Source organism: Hordeum vulgare, chromosome 5H (assembly GCF_904849725.1).
Source record: "Hordeum vulgare subsp. vulgare chromosome 5H, MorexV3_pseudomolecules_assembly, whole genome shotgun sequence".
Lineage (NCBI taxonomy): Eukaryota > Viridiplantae > Streptophyta > Magnoliopsida > Poales > Poaceae > Hordeum > Hordeum vulgare.
Window position 1 is genome coordinate 61828843 of NC_058522.1, and position 22721 is coordinate 61851563.

General features: G+C 42.8%; 2 protein-coding genes across 4 annotated transcripts; both read left to right on the forward strand.

Moving 5' to 3' along the window:
* Nucleotides 1-6474: 6474 nt before the first annotated feature.
* Nucleotides 6475-14681, forward strand: LOC123397498 (kinesin-like protein KIN-12F). 2 transcript variants are annotated; one of them, XM_045092027.1, is made up of 18 exons: nt 6496-6709; nt 7307-7823; nt 8179-8334; nt 8526-8609; nt 8681-8800; nt 8911-9024; nt 9118-9210; nt 9305-9465; nt 9547-9621; nt 9724-9811; nt 9913-9971; nt 10059-10122; nt 10214-10279; nt 10354-10719; nt 11369-13726; nt 13792-13899; nt 13989-14149; nt 14225-14681. In XM_045092027.1, exons 2-18 carry the CDS (start codon nt 7308-7310, stop codon nt 14493-14495), a joined length of 4860 nt encoding a protein of 1619 aa, XP_044947962.1. In that variant the 5' UTR covers nt 6496-6709; nt 7307; the 3' UTR covers nt 14496-14681. The 2 variants fall into 2 exon arrangements, with proteins under 2 accessions (XP_044947963.1, XP_044947962.1); XM_045092028.1 differs by lacking the exon at nt 14225-14681 and having other exon boundaries at nt 6475-6709; nt 13972-14113.
* Nucleotides 14682-14768: 87 nt separating this feature from the next.
* LOC123397499 lies at nt 14769-21957 on the forward strand. Of its 2 annotated transcripts, none has more exons than XM_045092030.1 (3): nt 14769-14948; nt 15352-15520; nt 21523-21957. In XM_045092030.1, exons 1-3 carry the CDS (start codon nt 14871-14873, stop codon nt 21567-21569), a joined length of 294 nt encoding a protein of 97 aa, XP_044947965.1. In that variant the 5' UTR covers nt 14769-14870; the 3' UTR covers nt 21570-21957. The 2 variants fall into 2 exon arrangements, with proteins under 2 accessions (XP_044947965.1, XP_044947964.1); XM_045092029.1 differs by lacking the exon at nt 21523-21957 and adding an exon at nt 17830-18057.
* The last annotated feature ends 764 nt before the right edge of the window (nt 21958-22721 follow it).

Here is a 22721-nt window from a genome sequence, read left to right on the forward strand (position 1 = left end):
TCTGCACTAAGTAGAGATACTACTTGTGCATCCAAAACCCTTAAACCCAAATCTTGTTTGAGAGTCCACCATACCTGCCTATGGATTGAGTAAAATCCTTCAAGTAAGTTGTCATCGGTGCAAAAAGGGCAATAAAAATTGCTTCTAAAAGTGTAAGATCATTTAGTGTAAGGGAAAATTGAGCGTTGTACGAGCTTGTGATGGTTAAGAATAAAAGCGACACACTGCATAATAAAGGTTGCCATCACAAGGGGCAATATAACGTGACGTTCTCTTCCACTAAGGGGTTGATCATACATACAAAAAGCGCATGGCAACCTCGGCTTCCCTTGGCGAAGGGCCTATCTTTTACTTTTATGTATTTACTTTCATGCAAGATTCAAAGTTTTTCTCTCTATTCCTTTTTATTTTCTCCTTTGGCAAGCATCATGTGGTGAGGAAAGATCTAGGCACATATATCCAGTTGAATATGGGTAGCATGTGTTATTATTGTTGACATCACCCTTGAGGTGAATTCGTTGGGAGGCGAAACTATAAGCCCCTATCTTTCTATGTGTCCGGTTGAAACGTTTTGCTCATGTGTACGTGGTGAGTGTTAGAAATCATAGAAGATTAAATGATGGTTGAGTATGTGGACTTGCCTAAAGGCTCCGATACATGACCCTTCCTGAAAATATGATGAATTGTAGTTGCAAAGTTGACTGAGAACATAGTTTGTTGGTTTCCAATAGAGTTTATGCTTTATACTTCAATGTTGTGATGCATTGTCACTTTTTCATGAGAAGCCTATAATAAAAGTTTTATGTTAAAGTTTGTTTCTGTTATAATAATATACTTGATGTTGCTATGTTCGTATTTTTGTTTTTATCGACATCTCTCTCTCTAAACATGTGGACATGTTTCTCGATTTTGGTTTTCTCTTGAGGACAAGCGAGGTCTCAGCTTGGGGGAGTTGATACGTCTATTTTGCATCATGTTCTCCTACTGTTATTTATGTTGTTTTATTGTATAATAATGCTTTTTGGAGTAATTCTAATGCATTTTCTCTCATAATATGAAAGGTATACACAAAGGGGGAGAATTCTGGCAGTTGGAAATCTGGACCTGAAAAAGCTACGTCAGGCTAACTATTCTGCACAACTCCAAATGAGATGGAACTTTACGAGGAATGTTTATGAAATATTTGAGGAATATTGGAGCAAATAAGTACCAGAGGGGGCGAGCCAAGGAGCCCAGGCGCCCCCGGTGGGTTGTGCTTGTTGGAAATATGCCCTAGAGGCAATAATACATTAGTTATTATTATATTTCCTTGTTCATGATAATCGTTCATTGTCCATGCTATAATTGTATTGATTGGAAACTCAAATACTTGTGTGGATACATAGACAACACACTGTCCCTAGTGAGCCTATAGTTGACTAGCTCGTTGATCAAAGATGGTCAAGGTTTCCTGGCCATAGACAAGTCTTGTCACTTGATAATGGGATTACATCATTAGGATAATGATGTGATGGACAAGACCCAAACTATAAATGTAGCATATGATCGTGTGAGTTTATTGCTACTGTTTTCTGCATGTCAATGTATCTGCTCCTATGACCATGAGATCATGCAACTCCCAGACACCGGAGGAATACCTTGTGTGTATCAAACGCCGCAATGTAACCAGGTGACTATAAAGGTGCTCTACAGGTATCTCTGAAGGTATCTATTGGGTTGGCATGGATCAAGACTGGGATTTGTCACTCCGTGTGACGGAGAGGTATCTCGGGGCCCACTCGGTAATACAACATCACAACAAGCCTTGCAAGCAATATGACTAAGGATTTAGTCATGGGATCTTGTATTATGGAACGAGTAAAGAGACTTGTCGGTAACGAGATTGAACTAGGTATGGAGATACCAATGATCGAATCTCGGGCAAGTAACATACCGAAGGACAAAGGGAACAACATACATGATTAACTGAATCCTTGACATAAGGGTTCCACCGATAGAGATCTTCGTAGAATATGTAGAAGCCAATATGGACATCCAGGTCCCGCTTTTGGTTATTGGTCGGGGAGTGTCTCAGGTCATGTGTGCATAGTTCTCGAACACGCAGGGTCTGCACACTTAATGTTCGGTGACGTTTCAGTATAGTTGAGTTATAGTGTTGGTGACCGAAGGTTGTCCGGAGTCCCGGATGATATCTTGGACATCACGAGGAACTCCAGAATGATCTGAAGGTAAAGATTGATATATAGAAAGTCCTGTTTTGGTCACCGGAAAAGTTTCAGGCTCATCGGTAGTGTACTGGGAGTGCCGGGAGGGTACCGGCGAACCACCGGGAGGGGTGTGACGACCCAAAGAATTCATGGGCTGTGAGAGGAGGTAGACCAGCCCCTAGTGGGCTGGCCAAAGCCTCCCCTAAGGGCCCATGCGGCAAGTAGAAGAGATAAAAGGCAAAAGTCCTTTAAAAGAAAGGGAAGGAGTCCTCCTCCCAAACTAGTCCACCTTCCCACAAGGGAAGGTGCACTCTTCCTTAGGGTTCGGCCGAACCTCTCCTTGGAGGAGGGGCCAAGGCAGCCTCCTCTCCTCTCCTGCTATATATACTAGAGGTTTTTGAGGGTTTTGGACATAACAATTGCCACGTGCTCCCTCTACTTCTCTCTAGATCTGTTTCTCCTCTAGTCTAGTTCGACGGTGCTTAGGCGTACCCTGCTGGATTAGTTCACCACCACCACCACCATGCCGCCATGCTGGAGAACTCATCTACCTCTCCGCCCCTCTTGCTGGATCAAGAAGGCGGGGATCGTCATCGAGCTGTACGTGTGTTGAGCGCGGAGGTGCCGTCCGTTCGACACTAGATCGGGATGGATCATGATGGGATCGCGGGACGGGCTGCGATTTAGATCACGAAGATGTTCCACTACATCAGCCGCGTTATATACGCTTCCGCTTAGTGATCTACAAGGGTATGTAGATTCACTCTCCCTTCTCATAGATGATCATCACCATGGATAGGTATTGCGTGTGCGTAGGAATTTTTTTGTTTCCCATACAATGTTCCCCAACATTGCTCACCCAGGCCCACCTCTGGTGCCCCTCTTCTGGTATATAAGTCATTTTGACGTTGAAAAAAGAAGAAGAGGACTTTCAGGACGAAGCGCCGCCGTCTCGAGGCGGAACTTGGGCAGGAGCACTTTTGCCCTACGGTGGAGCAATTCCGCAAGGGAACTTCCCTCTCGGAGGGGGAAATCACCGTCATCATCATCACCAACAAGTCTCCCATCTTGGGGAGGGATATCTTCATCAACATCTTCAACAACACCAACTCCTCTCAACCCCTAGTTCATCTTTTGTGTTCAATCTTTGTACCAGAACTATAGATTGGTGCTTGTGGGTGACTAGTAGTGTTGATTACATTTTGTAGTTGATTACTATATGGTTTATTTGGTGGAAGATTACATGTTCAGATCCATTATGCTATTTAATACCCCTCTAATCTTGAGCATGATTATCATTTTTGAGTAGTTACTTTTGTTCTTGAGGTCACTAGAGAAATCATGTTGCAAGTAATCATGTGAACTTGATATGTGTTCGATATTTTGATGATATGTATGTTATGATTCCCTTAGTGGTGTCATGTGAACATCGACTACATGACACTTCACCATATTTGGGCCTAAGGGAATGCATTGTGGAGTAGTTATTAGATGATGGGTTGCGAGAGTGACAGAAGCTTAAACCCTAGTTTATGCGCTATTCCGTAAGGGACCGATTGGATCCAAAAGTTCAATGACATGGTTAGAAATTATTCTTAATACTTTGCTCGTAGTTGCGGATGCTTGCGAGAGGGTTAATCATAAGTAGGAGGTTTTTTCAAGTAAGAACAACACCAAAGCACCGATCCACCCACATACCAAATTATCAAAGTAGCGAACACGAATTAAGCCAACATGATGAAAGTGACTAGATGAAATTCCCGTGTACTCTCAAGAATACTTTGCTTATCATAAGAGAGCGTTTTGGCCTGTCCTTTGCCTCAAAACGATTGGGCTACCTTGCTGCACTTTTGTTACTACTATCGTTACTTGCTCGTTACAAATTATCTTGCTATCAAACTACTCCGCTACTTACAGTTTTAGCACTTGCAGACATTACCTTGCTGAAAACCACTTGTCATTTCCTTCCACTCCTCGTTGGGTTCGACACTCTTACTTATCAAAAAGGCTACAATTGACCCCATATACTTGTGGGTCATCACCGGGCCGCGCGAAGGAAGGAAGAAGGGGGTCGCCTAGAGGGCTTTGGGCTGAATCCTACAACACCTCGCCTCGTTAACTCTCTGTGGTTTAAAAAGGGTTTTGCCAAATAAAAATAACCCAGGTTTTGGTTAAATCACACGGGTTAAAAGGAAAATATTTGGAAGAAGATAAAATATAATTGAGCTTCTAAAATCTTGCACCAATTTATAAAAATAAATTGGGCATTTTTCAGAAGAGTAATAATAAATTCCTTTTATTAAAGAAAGGTATTATTTTAATTAAAACCAAAAGAAAAAATAAATAAAACCAAACCATAGGGGGTGCACTCCACTATTACCAAGATGATTTTCAAATGGGAGGAACATTTTATTTGACCCAAAACAGAAACTTTAAACTCAGCGACTAAATAAATTGGAAGAAGGGTTTTTTAGAGCTTTGGTGCAACAAGGGGTTTTGAGAAGAATCCTTGATGCACCCAATCACACAACAATCACAATGCCACACTCACAAAGCACTCACACTTTCAATCACCAAAGGTGCAACACAAAACAATAAGATGAAATGATGTGATGTCTAATACCATGATGCAACAGAGATGGAGACAAGACAACTCTTATGAACTCAACAAGCCAACATAGCAAGGTACCCTACAAGGAAAGATTACATAAAAGGAAGGCATTGCATTGGGGCTGTTACACCTGTGCCCTGACGTTGTCGAGGCATTGGTGAAAGTGAGGATGTAGGGATGGAGGAGATGAGTTCGTTCCATGACCGTGTGAGGGGTATGTTTGGGGTTTTACATAGATCCCACCTTACAGGGCTAATCATCAAAATCCAAAGTAAGAAATGGTAAAAATATAAAATGCCAAATAATGTCAAAATCATCAATTTGCAAAGTAAGAGCATCTACAGTCGGACCTTGCAAATCCGGGCGCGTCCGTGGGCACTGACTCACTTCTCAGTTTGTGTCGTCCACATCCCTGTATGTCATATCTGGTCACTCATGTCCATATTAGTATGCAACATAGATGAAAAGAATGTAGATCAACCCACAATCACAGAATCAGACATAGAAATGCACATTGTGATCACCAAAAGATCATCACAGTTCACATATTTCACATAAACCACAGACAAAATTAAACTATACTAGAAACGGCGGACATTCACCACTTCCTTGCGAGCCCTTTGCCCTTTCGGTCGCCGACGCAACTGCAGGAATCGGCGGCTCGTGGGGAATCGTACGATTCATCCAATGAGGAGCTGTAGTCGTCATCATCGTCATCGGAGAGGATGGCGAGCCTTTTTAGTCGTCAGACCTCCCTGTCCCGCTGCCGCTTGAGCTTGGCGAGCCGAGCCGCCTCCGTCGTTGCCACCGCCGCCTCGCGCTCGGACTGCTCAATGGCAATCCGTAGCGCCTTTGTGTTCTTTCGGCGTAGCCGCCGCGCGTCTGTCTCCGCGGTCGTAAGCGACCGGCGATAGACCCATTCGAGGAGCTGCGCGTCCTTGTCCGGCTCCGCTTCAATTGCATGGCGGCGGCGCACGCATTGCTCCGCCTCCCACCTCTCCCTTTGCCGTTGCCACTCGCGGCGGGAGGCGCGCACCTCTGATTCAGGCGTGCGTGTCCGAGTGCAGGCCGGGGGGGGCACAAGCACCCACCGCTACCCACTTGAGGAGCAGCAGCCGACAGGGGGGTAGGGAATGACATAGGGGTGGCGCGTATTGCGCAGGCCGCCTGTCGAAGCTGCGCACGGGCCGGGAGGGGCCAAAGCCGACGTCGGAGCTGCGCCTACGAGGAAGCGGTGAGGCTCCAGATCCGGAGCTGCCCCCGCGAGGAAGCGACGAGGCTGCAGATCCAGAGTTGCCTCGGGTCTCCACCTTGACCGCTCCAAGGCGACACGGAAGACAAGCTGAAAGTCCGGATCCAGCTCCTCGTCGGAGCGGTTGTTGGAGCTCGACATTGTGCCTGATTCGACCGAAATCTGTACAAGAAGAGAAGCGGACGTAGCAAGACATGAGAGTGACTGGGCTAGGGTTTTGGAGCAAGGAGCCGGATGGTTTTTTTTTAGGACATAGGGTGTGGTCGGTGGTAGGCCGGACTTATCAGACGAGCGTGTCCGGACGTGTCTGGTCTTATATACGTTCTATTTTTAGACTGAATATAAAAGATGTGGTCAGTCCGGATATTTAAGGTGGGTGTGAGACGTTCGTCTAAGTTGAAAAATCCCGGGCTCGTGGAATTTGTTTGAGAAAACCCTAATCAACAGAGTGGTTTTTAGTTTCCCGTCGTCTCTTTGCCGCGCCAGTTAATTCGAACGGAAGAGAGAGCGAGAGAGGGCGGGGTTGGGCCGGCGAGCAGGTCCAAGATTTCCTCCCGGCATTCTCTCTCGCAGGCGCCTACATCCCTCTCTCTCCGCCGGATCGCGTTCGCCGCCTGGAGTCCCGCCGCCTCTTTGCCGGTAACATTCGTGTTCCCCGTACCCACATCGTATTTTTCTGTGTGGCTCGTCGCATTTCGTGGGGTTTGGATGGCTCGTGGGTGCTTAATCCGAGGGGAATCGAAGGCTTCTGATTGGATTCGTTCGGCTACGGATTGCGATTGGCATTTGGGGATTTTCTTTTGGTTTGCTTTTTCAGAGTTCGCATGAGTCGTGAGAGACATGGATGGGGAATTCTTGTGGGTTATCTTTCTTATTAGGGCTTAGTACCTTTGCGAGTGGCAGCGTGTAGTTCATCAAACCGGATATCTACATGCCCAACATGCGTTTATTCCATTTTTATAAGGTTCACTGATACGTAGTTCTAGTTTTTTTTTAGGTTAAATGCTCATCCTAGTGACCTAGTCTGTTTAGATGTGCGCACCGGTTCAGAAATGTGATTCAGAAGTTTACCATGGGACGAAAGGGCTCTTAATTGTAGGCTGATAATGCTCGGTATATCTTTCAATTTGGTGATGTATATCGTTGTTACTGTGTCCTGATTTTGGGATTATGTTGTTTGACTTGCTATCACCAGCTCTCTGGTGTTTTTCCGACATTCGGTTTGTGCTTGTGCAGAATGCCAGGCGGTCTCGGTGGATCTGAATGCCGTACTCCGGCGAGGGCTTTTGAGGCGGAAGAAGCTCGTAACAATGGGACTGTTCCTGATGCCGCAGTCATCCATGCCCCCACCAAGGACTCCGACGTGGCATCCTGCCGGCCTCCTCCCCTCGCTGTCCATACACCGGCAACACGGTTGAAGAGGAAGCTGGAGTGGCCGGTGGAGACGCCGAGGCCCGTGTCTCGGAGTCGGTTCGCACCACGTGCTCAGGAGACGCTGTCGTGGGTGAGTGCCACGCCCCGTGGGCGCCATGCTAAGACGGCATATGGTGGGTCTGTGCAGAGGGAGCCAACCAAGAGCATGATGAAGACGCCGCGGAACGTACGGATGAGTGGTGGTGCCAGGGGGCTCAGACCGGGGTTGAGGTTCTCAATGGCGGCAAGGGGGCTGCCGGCGACGGTGGTAAATTCCGTGGAGGTGCCGCATTATGAGCTCCAGGAGGACCCCTCGTTCTGGATGGAGAACAACGTGCAGGTATGCACTCACCGCTGATTTGTTTGCTGCTACCTAGTGTGATTATTGACTGGTTGGGCAGTATGACAGAGCAAGTGCACATCGCTTATTGATTCATCGTAAATTAAATATGTCTGGGCAATTAACCATAATTGAATGATTTGATCTAGTATTACTAAATATCGATGTCTGACTCGGAAAGTTCTCTTGTTATTGATTATCTAGCCCTTCAACAGATGTGTTGTTGAATTATTTTTCCTTTCAGTTTCCAGTTATAACTAGCAAGTGTGGATTTGATTTCTGAATTCGAATCAGTGCACGTGTCGGAGAGTCAGCTATGCTATATGGATTCTTTACATTTGTGGTTTTTGTCCAGGTTGTTATCCGTGTACGTCCTGTAAATGACACAGAGAAAAACCTCCATGGTCATAGTCGGTGCTTGAAACAAGAAAGTGCTCAGAGCATCACATGGATTGGACAGCCAGAAACTCGTTTTACATTCGACCATGTTGCTTGTGAAACAGTGAATCAGGTTAGCCTCGAAACACTTTGGTTCATGCTCTTATGTTAATTCTTGGACCGTGATCAAAGTTCAGCTTTAAAACAAATTCAATTCATGCTCTTGTGCCAATTCTTGGATCGTGATCAAAGTTCAGCTTCAAAACAATTAGATTCATGCTCTTGTGCTAATTCCTGGATTGTGAACAAATTTTGAATTTGCAGGAACTGCTTTTCCGAGTTGTCGGTTTACCTATGGTTGAGAACTGTATGGCTGGATACAACAGCTGTGTATTTGCTTATGGGCAGGTATATGTTATAACCTTAATTTGTCTTACTTATAATGGAAAACTCTGCTTCAACCTTTTATTTGTTTGCAGACTGGAAGTGGAAAGACACACACAATGCTTGGTGAAATCAGTGAGTTGGGAGTGAAGCCTGGTTCAGAATGTGGCATGGCACCACGTATTTTTCAGTTTTTGATTGCGAGAATCAGAGCGGTATTTTTTAAAATCTGTTGATAACAAAAGACTTGTTGCTGAGCATAGGGTAATGTGTCTTATAATGCTATGGTTTCTAAATCTGCTATGTGCGAATCCTAAAATTGCAGGAAGAAGAGAGCAGGAGGGATGAGAATCTTAAGTACAACTGCAAGTGTTCTTTCCTGGAGATCTACAATGAACAAATTACAGATCTTCTTGACCCGTCATCCACAAATCTTCAAGTATGCTTTCTTACTGTTACTTTAAGTGAATATGACTTACTAGGGTGATGCCGTCATTCATTACTTGTACTACACATGAAACCTAATGTGCAGCTCCGCGAAGATACGCGGGTTGGTGTCTATGTTGAAAATTTGACTAAACGCGAAGTTACATGTGTCAGTGACATCATAACACTTTTGATGCAGGTAAATACATTTGTTCTAGGATTTTTTTCTTGCAAGTATCCTATGGTGATTTTTCGTGTATTTACCTAATGCATATGCCTGAAACCTACTGCAGGGTTCTGTGAATAGGAAAGTGTCTATGACACATATGAATCATGCGAGTAGTCGCTCCCACAGTGTTCTCACATGCACTATTGAAAGTAGGTGCGAGAAGGATTCCATATCTAGTACACGGTTTGCGAGATTGAATATAGTTGATCTTGCCGGGTCTGAAAGGTAGATCAATATTCTCACTTGCCCCCACAATTTATTGTGCCCAGTGGAATCCCAATCTGTTGATATATGCATTTGAAACAGGCAAATGTCATCTGGTGCCGAAGGTGAGCGGCTGAAGGAAGCTTCTAATATCAACAAATCATTATCAACACTAAGGTTCATGATTAATGCTCAAAATCGTAAACATATTTTGATATGAAGAAGAATTCTTTATGCTTTTATTCAGCCATGGCTACTTTCCTGGATTGTGAATTTCAGTCATGTGATAATGAGTTTAGTTGATCTTAAACATGGAAAGAAAAGGCATGTTCCTTATAGGGACTCAAGATTGACGTTTCTTCTCCAGGTAAGAACCTCGAGATACAAATACCATGCTATTGTGCTACTTGTTTTTGTTTTTCCTTGCTGTCTAGCTAGTGTTCATTCTACTCCCTTCTTTACTTGCAGGATTCACTTGGTGGAAACTCCAAGACATTGATCGTCGCAAATGTCAGTCCTTCATTGTGGTAATGAACCTTTTGACTTTGATCTAAACTGTAGAAAGCATGTTATCTTGTTTGGGATGCTCATACAACCTTTCTATATGTTCATAGTTCAAGTAACGAAACACTCGGTACCCTCAAGTTTGCTCAGCGTGCAAGGCTCATTCAGAACAATGTATGTATTTACCTGTACATCATTTTTCTTTCTTTACAAATATATCTTAGGTTACCACCACTTGAAATTTCTGTTCTCCTCAAATCTGAAGGCGGTTGTCAATGAAGATGCTTTAGGGGATGTGCAAGCTTTGCAAGATCAGATACATGTCCTGAAGGTTATGTCTGCAGAATTTTAGTCCTACTTTTGGTCTGTGTAGCACCTCTGTAAACTAAAAGATCATTTTATCAGGAGGAGCTTGCTGTCATCAATCATCAACATGTCCCTCCAACACATGGAACCCTTGAAGCTGAAGAGCAGTGCAAAACTGAGGTCGTTTGTCATCTATGTGAGGAGAGGGAGTCTGCCATTCACAAATTACAGATGCTGCAGTCTCTATCTACCAAGCTTCTGCAAGAAAAAGAAAATGTGGAAGAATGCCATCTCCAGAGCCAAAGAACTATCAAAGATTTAAGTTCTGAGGTCCTTCAGTTGAAGTCAGAAATAATTGACAAAGAGAAGTGCTATGCAGCTACAATGAAAGAATTGGAGATAGAGATGCAAGAAAAGAATAGTGATGCAACAACATCACTTATTTTATGGCATAAAGAGAAAGAGGTAATGTCTTGAAAGGCCATTAGCCTTCCATTGAAGTTCTCATTCCATAATACGTTTTGTGTCCTTCTGACAAATTAGGATTTAAGTAGATCTTTAAATTAGCACCTATTCACAGTAGGTTAGTTTCTCTTTCCAGCAAGGATTTTACTAGATTTTTTTATATAAGTAGGTATGTGCTTTTAATGTGTAAAGTAGTAGCTAGTAGGAGAGTGCTTTATGGTATGCAATTTGCAGAAATCTGGCCTTCTTTTGGTTACGTGACATACTGACATTGCCGCACACATAAGTTTCTTGCCAGGTTTATTCTTCAAGACTTTTTGGTATATATTCTGGACATGAAATAATTATCGAAGAACTTGAAAGAACCTATGGCAAAGTTTAGCATCATCTGCTAAATATCCCCGAGTCATAACAATCTTCTGGCAAGTGATAAATAGTGTACTTTGTGAAATTCGATGTGGTTGGATCAACGCACCACTGTATTACTTTGACCCTGCAAGACATGATGGGGTGAATGTATTTGCTAATTTACTTTGACATAAAAGCAACAGAAAGTATGTATTCAAGGATAAATTGTTATGTTTAATAAGTCAATTTATTGAGTTGGTCGATCATTATTTCTTATTTTCAGTTGTGATCATTCTTTCAGGCACTTGAATTTGAGCTCTCAGAGGCAAAAGGTCTTGCACTACAGAAATCATTTGAGGCTTCTATTCTTCTAGCCAAGTTTCAAGAAGCACAAACAACTATAGGTGATGCAGACTCTACAGTCAAGGCACTGGTGGAAGTGAATGAAAATGCAAAACTTCAAGCAGAGAAGTACAAACAAAAGGAATCTTTATTTACTATTGAAAAGGATGACTTGCTAAGTGAAATGAGTAGTTTGAAGATGCTGCTGGATGTGAAAGAACAAAATTACGTGCATTTGGAAAGTAAATTTGAATCAAGCCTGCTTGAAGCAAATGAGGCAGCCCTTGAACTGGAAGATGTCATCAGACACGTGAAGAATACGATAACAGAGAACCTTGAGTGTGTTTCTTCTGATATTGAATGTATGAAGTCAAAACTACAGCAGTTTGCAGAGTTGACAAGAACATGGTTGGAGGAGAACTGGTTAGAGATAATTGAAAAAGATTATGCAGTTTCCGTGTTACACCTCTGTAATATGGGGATTTTGTTGGAGAGAATTACTGGGCTGCATGTAGAAAATGGTTTCCTTCAGCGTGGGATCTGTGAATCTGATTCTTCGATATCTATGCTGCGAGAGCACAATGATAAAGCAAAGAATGGACTGGAAATTTGTAGTGTTCTCAAAAGAAAGTTACTAGTCGACATCAACAGCAGGTTTTGTCGTATTTCAAAGGGACATGAAGCAACTGAACTGAGCTTAAGATTGGATTCTTTCGGGAAGAAAGTTTTGTATTTGCAAGCACAAGAAGAAGCAATGGTGGCAAGGTCAGATTCCATGCATAATGAGCTATCCGTTTTGACTGAAGAGATTGATGCTACCAACAGGAGTTCTTTGGCAGCTCAATCCAAAGAAAAAGAAGAGCTGCTTAACCAGCTGGAGAAAGCTTTGTTTCTCAATAGAATGTTAAAGGACATGATGCTTGAGGTTGCGAGTCTGCCTGAAGTGAACAGTGGCATGCCTGCAAATGATATTAAAGGATGCAATGAATTTGAGTTCTGCAGTTATCTTGTAAACTACCACCATGAGTCAGTTATGATCAATACAATTGCAAATGATATTGAATCTTTTGTTCTTGCTTCAGAGTTGGAGCAACACAAGGTACAACTGCAAAAACAGAACCTTATGTTTACTGAAGTATTTGAACGGATGAAGACAGAAGTAACTTTGTGGAGAGTTAAGCAGGATTTGGGCAATGTTGCAATTTATGATTTACATGGGGAGAACAGTAATATAATGATTGATTTGAAGGACCTGAAGCGGGACAAGGATGAAGTTATGGAAAATCTACTTGCAATGAGTAAGGAAACCCCAAAATTCAGATATTTAGTTGACTCCTTAGGGTCCAGCATCAGATCCTTGCAAACAGACCAAGATGGAAAAGTCAAAGCTCTTATGGAGTTGCAATGCTCCCATGCAGACTTATGTAAAGAGCTTGAGTTGAAAGCCAATGTCATTGAACTCGGAATTTCAATTGAAAATGCTTTGAAGTTAGAGAATGATTCACTGAGACATGAAATGCTGCATATTCTGTGCAAGGACCGGAGGATGGTTGATTTGGTTTCTAATATTGATATGGAGAAGTTATCTGTCTCCATTCAAGCATGTTTGGAACAAATTACCGCTCAAGTACAAATGTTCATCGATGAACAATCAACCATGATGATGAAGTTGTCCAATGGCTTAAACTTGGTTCAGTTGTCTGTTGAGGAGTTGAGCACACATAAGTCCTTTTTACAGTCTGAACTAGCTAGGAAAGATGAATTGGCAAAGGGCTTATCATTTGATCTTAGCCTACTACAGGAGTCAGCATCTTTTGCAAAAGATCAAGCAGATCAACTTATTGAGTTGGCTGAGGCAATTAAATCATTAGAACACGAGGTTGCTTCTAAATCACATGATCTTGACAATCTTGTTTCTGGAAGCCAACTACTGGAAGCTCAAATCATGGAGAGCAATGAAAAGATTTCGGTGCTAGAGGGGCAACTAGCAAGTACAGTTGGTGAACTAAATGCAGTTTCTGTGGAGAACACTGAATGGAGCTATCAGCTCAACCATATTGAACGGATCAGTTACTCTAGGAAAGAGGAGTTGGTCCATAGAAGTAATTCCACTGAAAGAATGGAAGAAGGGTTGATTGAGCTGAGAAATTTACTTGATGAAAGGAACAGCTTATTTCAAAATTTGCAAAATGAGTTCTCCAAGCTTTCTGATGAGAAGCAATACTGTGACTCTCAGGTGCGTATGTTGAGAGAGAAGCTGGAGATGGCTCAGGCAGTCGCCGAAAAAAGTGAGGCAATTGCTATGGATGCTCAACAGGTGCGTATCTCTTAATATCGCTTGTGTTAATTTTCTTGTATAACCCTTCTGTTATACTTCTACAGATAGCGGATGAAAGGAAGACATTTGCTGAAGAGAAGGATGAAGAAGTAAAACTATTGGAGAGGTCAGTTGATGATCTTGGAAGTGATGTCTGTGCTCTGGAGAACCTGGTGAGTTGTCTACTACTATTTCAGTGTTGATTCATTGTTACTTACTTCTGTAACTTTTCTTAACAATAACAGTGGTTATTTCCCTTAAGGTGCGGAACATCAAGAAAGAAGTAGAGCAACAAAGAATGCAGAGAGAAGAATTAGAAGTGGAGCTGCAGAAAGCCAGGCAACAAATGTCAGCTGTACCATCCTCCGGGGAAGCAGGGAGTTCTATGGAAGATAAAATGATTGACTTAACTGACTCATACAGGTATGTATGGATTCACATTTTTGTTACCAGTTTCAATGTTGTAAGGTTAACGTTTGCCTTAACTTTCTTCTGCAGACACTCAAGAGATGTATATAATGAGAATGAACTTGATGAGCAGCAGGGGAATAATCACGAAAGCATCGAGCTTCCTGATAAGAGGGTTACAAAAATCTCAAGTCCTAAAACTGAGCTTGACATGTACTGTACACAGCAACCTTTGGCTAATGAAGATCCCAGAGTGCAACATTTTATGGAAAAACTGAAAAGAATGCAAGCTGCAAGTCGGAAGGCGCGCAACAACAAGAATCCCTCGAGAGACTATAGCTGGGTCAACAGCTTGGGGTAGCTGGGTCAAAATCAGGAACTTTTTTTTGTCTAGCAGGATGTTGTTGAATGGCAGCAGTGTCATGAAAGTGGATGGAGAGAGTATGCGCTTTTTCGTTGTACTTACGATTGTGCCAACTTGATCGATGATGAAGACTTAACTTGAAAACTGAATTATTATTCAAAAAAATTGAGTTAACTAATGCAACTCTAGGCTACAGAAAACGTTAGATTTTTAGTGATTGCAAATGCATTTTTATTTAATATCTCCAGTGCAGAGACAAACTTATCATGCTCTATGTACTTCATGCCGGTTGAAAAAACAAATCCCTGAAAGATTCTTACCTGATTATGCCTGTCTGGTTCAGTCCTGATCAGTGACTGGTCATGCCCTATTATGTTCACTGAATTTGACAGCAATGCAGGAGAATCTTACCAGGGATATGGAAGCAGTGCCGTGCCTGTTCCTTATACTGTAAGTATTCACTCCAGGTCAAGTCTTTTCCTCTCCTGTACCTTATTAATCAGTCTGACTTCTATTGTGCACTGTGAGTTTCTTTCCCATAAATGTACATCGAGTGTTAAATGTGAGTAGGGCACCTTACCATAAAAGAAGAAAACATTCGTTGTAGTCGTGGCAATTGGTGTCCATGCAAAAATACTGGCTATATCTCATTCTGAGTTCTGTTGCTGTCTTTGCTACCTAGTTGTCTGTTGCACCGCAAATACTCTGACAAAATCTCCTACAAGACTCTCTAGTTATTCTTACTAAAAAGAAAAGAAGAGAATGATTCTAGCATATGTCACTATCTCAGTAGATTCATTGTGCTCAGAGACCAAAAGTAGTCGGTCTTACTATGTCATGCTTTCATCTGCAGCATTTGAGTGACTTTTTGAATGAGGTACGCTTGTACAGTCAGTTGGTGTACCGTTCATGCAAGGTAGTCTGCCGTATATTATATGGCCTGCGCTTGGGACTTGGGTACCTCAGTGGCATTGTGGCTGCTTCCCTGCAGAAGCATTGGCTCGTGGAGCTTCTTGGCAAAGGTAGGAGGCTTCTTATCTTTCTACTTTCTGGATCTTGAGATCATGCAGGGGCATGGGGGCATTGCTGAGTGCATGGCTGACTTCTTATAGTGCCCTAAAGGATGGATATATCGGATATTAGTGATACATGATGTATTTGGTATTGTAAATGTGCTTCCTGAGAAGAGTAGGATTGAATGGCAGTACTCGTACAAAAGTGGCTCTAGTTCTTTCGAATACCATTAACTTTCTGGCTCCCTTTTTTGAACTATTTGCCTGAAACAACATGATTGATGCCAGATGCTGGTATCACCCGTTATGCTATTTGTTTCTTTCTAGCCCAGGCTTGCATTGCCCTACGTATTCAGTTGGCCCTTGTTCTTCTTTTGGGAGAAAAGGGCATCACCTGCCACAGAATCACCCACAGCCCTAAATATGGGTGCCCCAGAATCAATCATACATTCCCTCTCAACCTTCTTTGCATCCGAAGAAGGAGAAAGTTCGATAGAAGTATTTTATTTCAGACCTTTATTTCTTTCATGAGTGAAAACTCAGCTAATTATTGGTGTGCTTTACTATTAACTAGCAAAAGGGCCCGTGCGTTGCAACGGGAGAAAAAAAATACCACACGCTTTTAATCTTTTTATAATCATTTTGATTTATTAAAATAATAAGCTAACTAACTAATGTAGTGAGTCCTATCCTATTTTATTGAGAAATCAACCCGTCCATTGTTAATTCCACCAGGATGATAAATTGAGCGGGACAAGCAAAGCAAAACAAAGAGACTAAGTGAATTGATCAATGAACTGTTATCTTATTTCACTCACGAGGTAGAGAATGTGGGATCAGATGACAAACTGAAGGTGGTGTTCCATTCTTTGTCTCTACAACAATACAATCTTACATTCAATACATTCATTCATCAGCAAACAAATCCCCACAAAACAAAATTTCTTGTCGGTGCTTGGCACATGGTTGGAGGCATGGGGAGGGGATCCCACCAGATGATGAGTTCCTGCCGGAGGAGGGGATACGATGAGGCGAGCAAGGGTTAGGCGCCTCTATCTGGCCATAAGGAGTCGCCGTTGCCGCGCCATAACCTCGGAGTTCCCCGTGTGAGCCATGGAGGCCTGCCTCCACCTGCAAGTACTTCGCTCCGCCATGCCTTATCCGCGCGCCGCCGCCGTTCTGCATCGAGCAGACACATCATCCCCAATCACTGTAGCTGTCGCGTTGATTTGATCCAGAAGCTGTGCTCGAGCGCCGAAACGGGGGCAGCAAGCAGGCAGAGGTACGGCCGCGGAGGCGGGTGGGTTGAGATCGACAACAATGGTGGTTGAGGTCGGCCGCGGCGGCGAGTGGTGTGGCAGCGGCCTGGGCATAGGTCAGGGTGGACTAGGGGCGACGCGATGCGCTCGAGCGCCGCAACGGGGACAGTGAATGGGGAGAGGTACGGCCGCGGAGGCGGGTGGGTTGAGAACAACAACGGTGGCGGTTGAGGCCGGCCGCGGCGGCGAGTGGTGTGGCGGCGGCCTGGGCACAGGCCAGGGTGGCCCAGGGTTGACGGGAGGAGGCAATGCGTACGGGTATAATTTTTGCAGCGAATCGTTTTTTCCTTTTGCGTTGCAGATAAATGATGGAGCGCGGGTGGAATAACAAAAATTACAGGAGCTTTTTTTTATAAAAATGCCGCGGTGGGTTTTCCGACGGAAGCAATAGCCGCTTTATTATTATTATAGCAAAAGGGCTCATGCATTGCAATGGGAGAAAGAAATACCACACGCTCTTAATTTATAAAAAATGATCTATAATGTGAGAATTTGTAGTTACGACACAAATAAAGATGGTCTTATCCTACAAAAATGCAGTTCAAAATTTCACAGTGCAGTTCAAAATTTCACAGGTCTTCTATTTTAACACGGCTTGCATGTAGATTTAATACGTACAAAGAATCAGTCAAGTGACCTTCAGTTTCATCTCTAATCCTGATTTTGTTGACGTGTTCATCTTCAACCCGGATGAGTACCGGTATGAAAGAAAGACGAATAATGACTTATTTATTAAGATTGCACCCTAGATAGTATTTTTATTAAACGTTTAACAGATAAAATAATATCATATTTAAATTCTACATATTTTTCTAATCAAATTCCATATATAATATGTTAAATTTGGAGTTACAGTTTAAAAGATATGAGTATTTTAAAAAACATTTAATATATATTACGAATTTAATGTCATAAACAGTAAGGGCTTTTTTGTAAAATCACCTCGGCGGGTTTTTCGACGGAAGCGATAGCCTCTTTATTATTAGGTAAAGATGCCAGATATCACTTGTCTTGAACATGGGATGGAGAAATCTTTTATGAGATGCAATGAGTGCATTGTATACCATAATTGGCACCGCACGGCATGGGTGACTGGAAAAAGATTTTCATCAAGATTATGACTGGTGATTTCTGTTAGAGTTATAATATAAGTCATGTATCCTTTTGTATTTATCCTAATATATAAGGGGTTTCCTGCATATAGTCCACCACCTGTATATGTATTTATACCGGCCCATGGCCTCATGGGAATACAAGTTGCTTATCCCTAACATGGTATTAGAGCCCTAGGTTCTTTTTCCGCACGCGCAACTCCCAGAATCAGCAAGTTGACCAACGGAAAACAAATTCATGGTAAATCGAGGAACATGAGCAACATCAGGAACAGAATAAGGAGTGGTAAGATTGCCTCTACTAACGACAGAAAGGGGAGTACCATCAGCGGTGAGGACATGAACACGAGAATCAAGCGATCGATGAGAGGACAGAGTGGAAGAATTAGAAGACATATGAAAGGAAGCTCCAGAGTCCAGAACCCATGGGGATGTACCTGACTGTGTAGAAGGTGGTTGCTCAATGCGGGAAGCCTCAGTCACAGAACCATCAGTACCCGTCGAGGAAGAACCTGAAGCAGCGAGCAGACACTTAAGTCTCAGAATATCCTGCTCAGTCAAAGCGATGGCTGAAGCTGTCGAGGTAGATGACGAAATCTCTGTAGATGATAATCGTGTCTTGCGCAAGTGTTTCTTCTTCGTGTAGCACTGGGACTCAATATGACCATCATTGTTGCAGTAGACACAATGTGGACAAGGGCGACCTGAGCCTCCAGAAGGAGTGGGCAAGAGCGGCGGAGCACTCGAGCAAGAAGTGGTCGGTGCAGCAGGTGGCGTAGAAGGAGCCCGAGCAGCGAGCACCGAGGGAACCTCCAGCAAACCAGCACCACGTAAGCGAGTCTCCTCAGCACGAATCTCAGAAAGCGCCTACATGAGAGAAATACGGCCACGAGCAAACAACTGAGCACGCCGGGGCTCAAACTCCTTACGGAGCCGAGACAGGAACTCGTAGACGCGATGAAACTCCAAGTTGATGACATGGTCATCACTGGGGATGACCCAGAGTATATTGCCTTTGTCAAGGTCCGCCTTAGTGAGCAGTTCCTTATGTATGATCTTGGACCTCTTCGCTACTTTCTTGGGATTGAAGTCTCTTCTACCTCTGATGGCTTTTTTATATCCCAGGAAAAGTATATTCAAGATCTTCTTGCTCGTGCTGCTCTTACTGATGAGCGCATTGTTGAGACTCCTATGGAGCTCAATGTTCACCTCTGTGCTACTGATGGTGATCCCCTGCCTGACCCGACGCGTTATCGTCATCTTGTTGACAGTCTTGTTTATCTAGCTGTCACTCGTCCGGATATCTCTTATCCGGTTCATATTCTGAGTCAGTTCGTCTCTGCTCCCACATCGGTTCACTATAGTCATCTCCTCCGTGTTCTCCGATATCTTCGGGGCACGATCTCTCACCGTCTATTCTTTCCTCGCTCCAGTTCTTTACAGCTTCAGACCTATTCGGATGCTACGTGGGCTAGTGATCCTTCAGATCGCCGTTCACTTTTTTCTTACTGTGTTTTTCTTGATGGTTCTCTCATTGCCTGGAAGACGAAGAAACATATTGCAATTTCCCGTTTGAGTGCAGAGGTTGAGTTGCGAGCGATGGCTCTTTTGACGGCAGAGGTGACTTGGTTATGGTGGTTACTTCAGGATTTTGGTGTTTCTGTCACTACATCGACTTTGCTCTGATATGACAGTACATGTGCTATTAGCATTGCGCGCGATCCTGTGAAGCATGAGCTCACCAAGCATATTGATGTCGATGCTTTCTATGTGCGCGCTGGTGCGCAGGATCCAGGGCCGGGCCGGCAAAATCTGAGGCCCTGTGCGAAACTAAAAAATAGGGCCCTATCTCACTGAAAAAATGAATTAACGAGCAATTATAGAAACCAGACTAATATTTTCCACGATAACGCAAATCTGTATTATTGAAGCATAAGATAAAAAATATGAATTAAATTAAATTATAAAGTAGCATATATTAATTGGATATCAGTCATCAATGTTTGGATGTTAGACAAACCATTTAACTTACCTAATTTTGGGTCATGTTTGGTTAAACTGCTAAACTATGATCTTTAACCGAGGAGGTAAATACCGATTTCTAACGAAGTAACGATCCCTGCCAAAAGTTAACTAAGAAATTCAGAACTAGGAATAGGAATCGAAGTTAATTGAAAAAGAGGACTCACTAAGCACTTGAAGGCTAGAATCGGTCACGAATCGATCCGACGAAGCGACGACTTTGAAATTTGGGAGAGGAAGGTACGAAGGCAACAACGACAACAGTCTAAATGCGATCGATCTGATGAGACGAAGGCAACGAGACGATCATGTTGCCTATAGCGACGGTATGCCTTTTAGACCGACGGTAGCGTTTCCATATTATCGATCGAGCTGTTTCCTCTTTATTTTTAAAAAATACCGATCAAGCACATGTGTTTGATGGTCTCGTCTCGGGCCCAATCCTAGCTTCCGATCGACTTAGTCCTAATTCCAGTGAGTATGATATTTTTTTAAGAAATACTACTAGTTCTATATACTAAATTTGGGGCCCCTTAAAATTATGGGCCCTGTGCAAGTGGCACATTTGGCACCATGGTTGGTCTGGCCCTGGCAGGATCAGGTCATTGCTCTTCAGTATGTGCCTTCCGAGTTACAGTTGGCGGATTTCCTCACGAAGGCCGAGACTAGAGCATAATATGGCTTTTATCTCTCCAAACTCAGTGTTGTTCATCCACCATGAGTTTGAGGGGGGGGGGGGGTGATGTTAGAGTTATAATATAAATCATGTACCCTTTTGTATTTATCCTAATATATAAGGGGTTTCCTGCATATAGTTCACCACCTGTACACGTATATCGGTCTATGGCCTCATGGGAATACAAGCTGCTTATTCCTAACAATTTCATGGTAAGACCTTGTTCATTCACAGTTCTTGTGCAACAAGGTGTCTCGTGTATAGACTTGGTTTTCTAGTACTATCTTTATTCCTTTTTTTGACGCGTCAACAACGGGCTTATGCCGGTCTGAACCTTATATTACCCAAACTGAAGCAATTACCAAGAGTAGAGTTACATGGGATGGGGAAGAATACATCCATTCCTTTGGAAATGATGTTTGAGAACCTGTGGTATTTTTTTTTCTAAAAGTGCTCCATCTATTATGTTTCTAAGGTGATCAAAGTCACATGCCACAGAAAGTGAAATCTCAATAGAATAGATTAGAAAAGAACAGTGACGTGTGAGTACATATTACTCAATAAAAGATAATTACGGGCATGGTGATGAACTAAGTATTAGGTGCCTCTGATGTTGTTCCTTATATTTTCCAATGCAGTGTAAAAGTTCCAACTCTATAATATACTGGATTAGTTTCATGTAGTCACACAAAACTAGTCTTTGCTTGGTACTGATATGACTACATTTTGATATGATTTGATGAGTGTTATCTTCCTGAAATAAAATGAGTGTTGGTCTTATCTAACAAACAAACTTCTATAGAGCACTCTTGATTGCCTAAACAGGAACTATGTTTTTCCAATCAAGAAAGCTCCCATTTATTTATTTAATTATTCCTACAGGATGTACCAAGAAGGTTAGAGAACAATATCAGGGAGCGTATAACTGATGAAGTCAAGCTAGAAGTGCCGGATGGTAAAAACATATAACCTTCGGGTTTCCAAGGAAGGGAATGTCCTGGTTTTCCAATCTGGATGGGAAACATTTGCCAGCTCTTACGAACTTGAACAGGGTGACATCTTGTTGTTTGAGTACAGTGGGAGCTCCTGCTTTGATGTTCGAATATTCGATCGAACTTGGTGTGAGAATGAGTTGTCATGTGTTACCATGAACAACACTTCTTGTGTCAATGAAAGAGACTCGTCTCATGATCATATGCAATCACCAAGAAATGAAAGGTCGGCAACAACGTTGCAATGTTGCCTATAGTCACCTTTTGATAATTGATATTCTTTCCTATAACTTTATAAATTAGAAATATTACTGCTTTTTCTTAATGTTATGTGCCGCATACTAGCTTTTCTAACTTTGTGCAGCATATGTATATGCGTGTGTTCACAACACTTGTATGTGTGAAATCAGATCTATAGTTTCTCTAACAATTTCATCTCAATTAACATGGTAGATCTGGTAACATGAGGAGCAAATGTCACAGAACATGTAAGGGGTGTCTGTATTTTACTATTGGCAGTATAAGGTTGCCCCTAGTTCTTAGGCACCTAATGGAGGCGCCCAACTTACACGGTCACCTAGGCTCTCTAGGGCTCCCCTCGGCCCCCTGTGGCCTCCGGTGTCCACTAGAAAGGTGGAACCACAAGCCATTATTTCACAATTATAATGAAAATTATACTATTGACAAGGTTCATAGTTCATCTGTCACGGTTTAGAAGGCACAGTTAAACTTGCATGCGTTTTCGTAATAGACAAGGTTTAAGGTACGAAAGCAATTACTCCTATTAATTAATACTAGTACTACTCATGCATGCGCCCTTCCAATTTGCTGATCACACATTACTACTAGTATTTTCTCAGTTGCGCTTACACCTGCTACATCTCACAACCAGTCGATGACTACCTTGGTCCGAGAGATTTTCCAAGCGTGCCTTCTAAACCGTGACGGAGGGAGTAATTAATTGCAATAGTAATTCAACTTATTTAATTCTAAAATGCGCTTCCACTCAAACACACATCTCTCATAAATGAAATTTAATGATTCAAGATCCATAAATTAACTCAACTCCATTAACGTGCATCATTGTTG